Here is a 1323-nt window from a genome sequence, read left to right on the forward strand (position 1 = left end):
TGGATGCAGCGCTGCCTGTGGAGACCCAGGGGCATCCCCGGGCTGGGACACAGGGCGATGCTCGGAGATAACCTCCGCAGGATGTGTGCTGACTTCTGAGTGCTCTTTCTGGGCCAAAGTCATCAAGACAGGGGAATGATAATGTCCAGTTCCCACAGATTTTTAGGGCCGAGGCTGGTAAACAGGGATTTTTTTCCTTTATGGGGCACAAGCCAAAAACACAGATAGCTGGGGGGTGAAGAGGTTCAGCTTTGGTACCTTCAGACATCTGTATTGGGGCAAACATGCCATTCACTTCAAACATTCAGCCCAGGGTTGATCTCCAGGAGCCTCCGGGTCCTCTCAGCCCAACACTGATGCTGCCACCTCTGCTCTGCTTGCCTCAGTTTCCCCAGCTGTAAATCACTGATGGTGTTACTGAGGTTCTCAGTCAGGACATTTAAAGTCAGCAAAAGAAAAGCCCTGTTTGAGCCTAAGGTGTTACTGCTATCATTATTATTAATGGCTTTTAAGAATTAATGCCATGTGTTGAAACCTGGGAGCTGTAGAGGTAGGGATGCCTCAAATACTGTCACGGGAATGTCAAGGAACAAGCTGAGCTTTTTATTTTCCTTTGAACACATGAAGTCTTCAGTCTGTCACTGGCCTGAACCCAAAAATTGCTGCCAGGGAGATTTTTATCATACATTAGACATTCCTGACGTGTTTACAACCAGGATTGGGGCTGTTCTGGTGACCCAGGCCAGAGGGATGGGGCAGTTTGCGGGGGGCTGACAGCACATGTGCCTTCTGCAGGAGAGCCATGGATGAGGCTGGTGGCCCCGTTGCCATCTCCAGCATCTCCTTACATCTAGGTGTGACCGGAGACAGGCAGACACGTAGGTCTGGCTTGGTAAAACTCATGTAGAGGTGATGTGTCCCATGTCTGATGGTGGTGGTAGCTGGACCATTGGGTTTGATGCCTTTGAGTGTCCAGATGTTGAGGTCTTTTGACCGCATTCATGAGCTGGTACCAGCTCAACCAAAAGTGCCAAAGTTGACCCAAAGACAGCATCCCCCATAGGCACAGGGCAAGCTGGCACCCTTGTGCCCAGCCCCTCAATGCCATCAAAGCACTAATGGAGTGACAACAGTGACCCTGTGCCGATGCCCACCCACCCACCACTGCAGCTGCCCTGTCCCTTGTCCCCGACGCTGCTCCCTCCACCAGGTGGTGCTGGGTGTCCCAGCGGGGTCTCCTCTTGCTCCCCCAGGCTCTTCGCGGTGAAGTGTGCCGGGTGCCTGGAGGCCATCGCGCCCAGCGAGCTGGTGATGCGCGGCCAG

The 1323-nt window shown here is 53.4% G+C and overlaps 1 protein-coding gene across 1 annotated transcript in view; it reads left to right on the top strand.

Annotated features, from left to right (window-relative positions):
• Positions 1-1253: 1253 nt before the first annotated feature.
• The window catches only part of LMX1A (LIM homeobox transcription factor 1, alpha), a gene marked incomplete at its 5' end in the record, with an annotated part of 5776 nt that continues 5706 nt past the window's right edge, over positions 1254-1323 (top strand). The window contains one exon of the mRNA XM_010087247.1: positions 1254-1323. This exon is cut by the window's right edge and continues 181 nt beyond it. Within this exon, the coding sequence (XP_010085549.1) occupies positions 1254-1323 (70 nt within the window).

This window comes from Pterocles gutturalis, unplaced genomic scaffold (genome assembly GCF_000699245.1).
Source record: "Pterocles gutturalis isolate BGI_N339 unplaced genomic scaffold, ASM69924v1 scaffold1856, whole genome shotgun sequence".
NCBI classification, from domain to species: Eukaryota; Metazoa; Chordata; class Aves; order Pterocliformes; family Pteroclidae; genus Pterocles; species Pterocles gutturalis.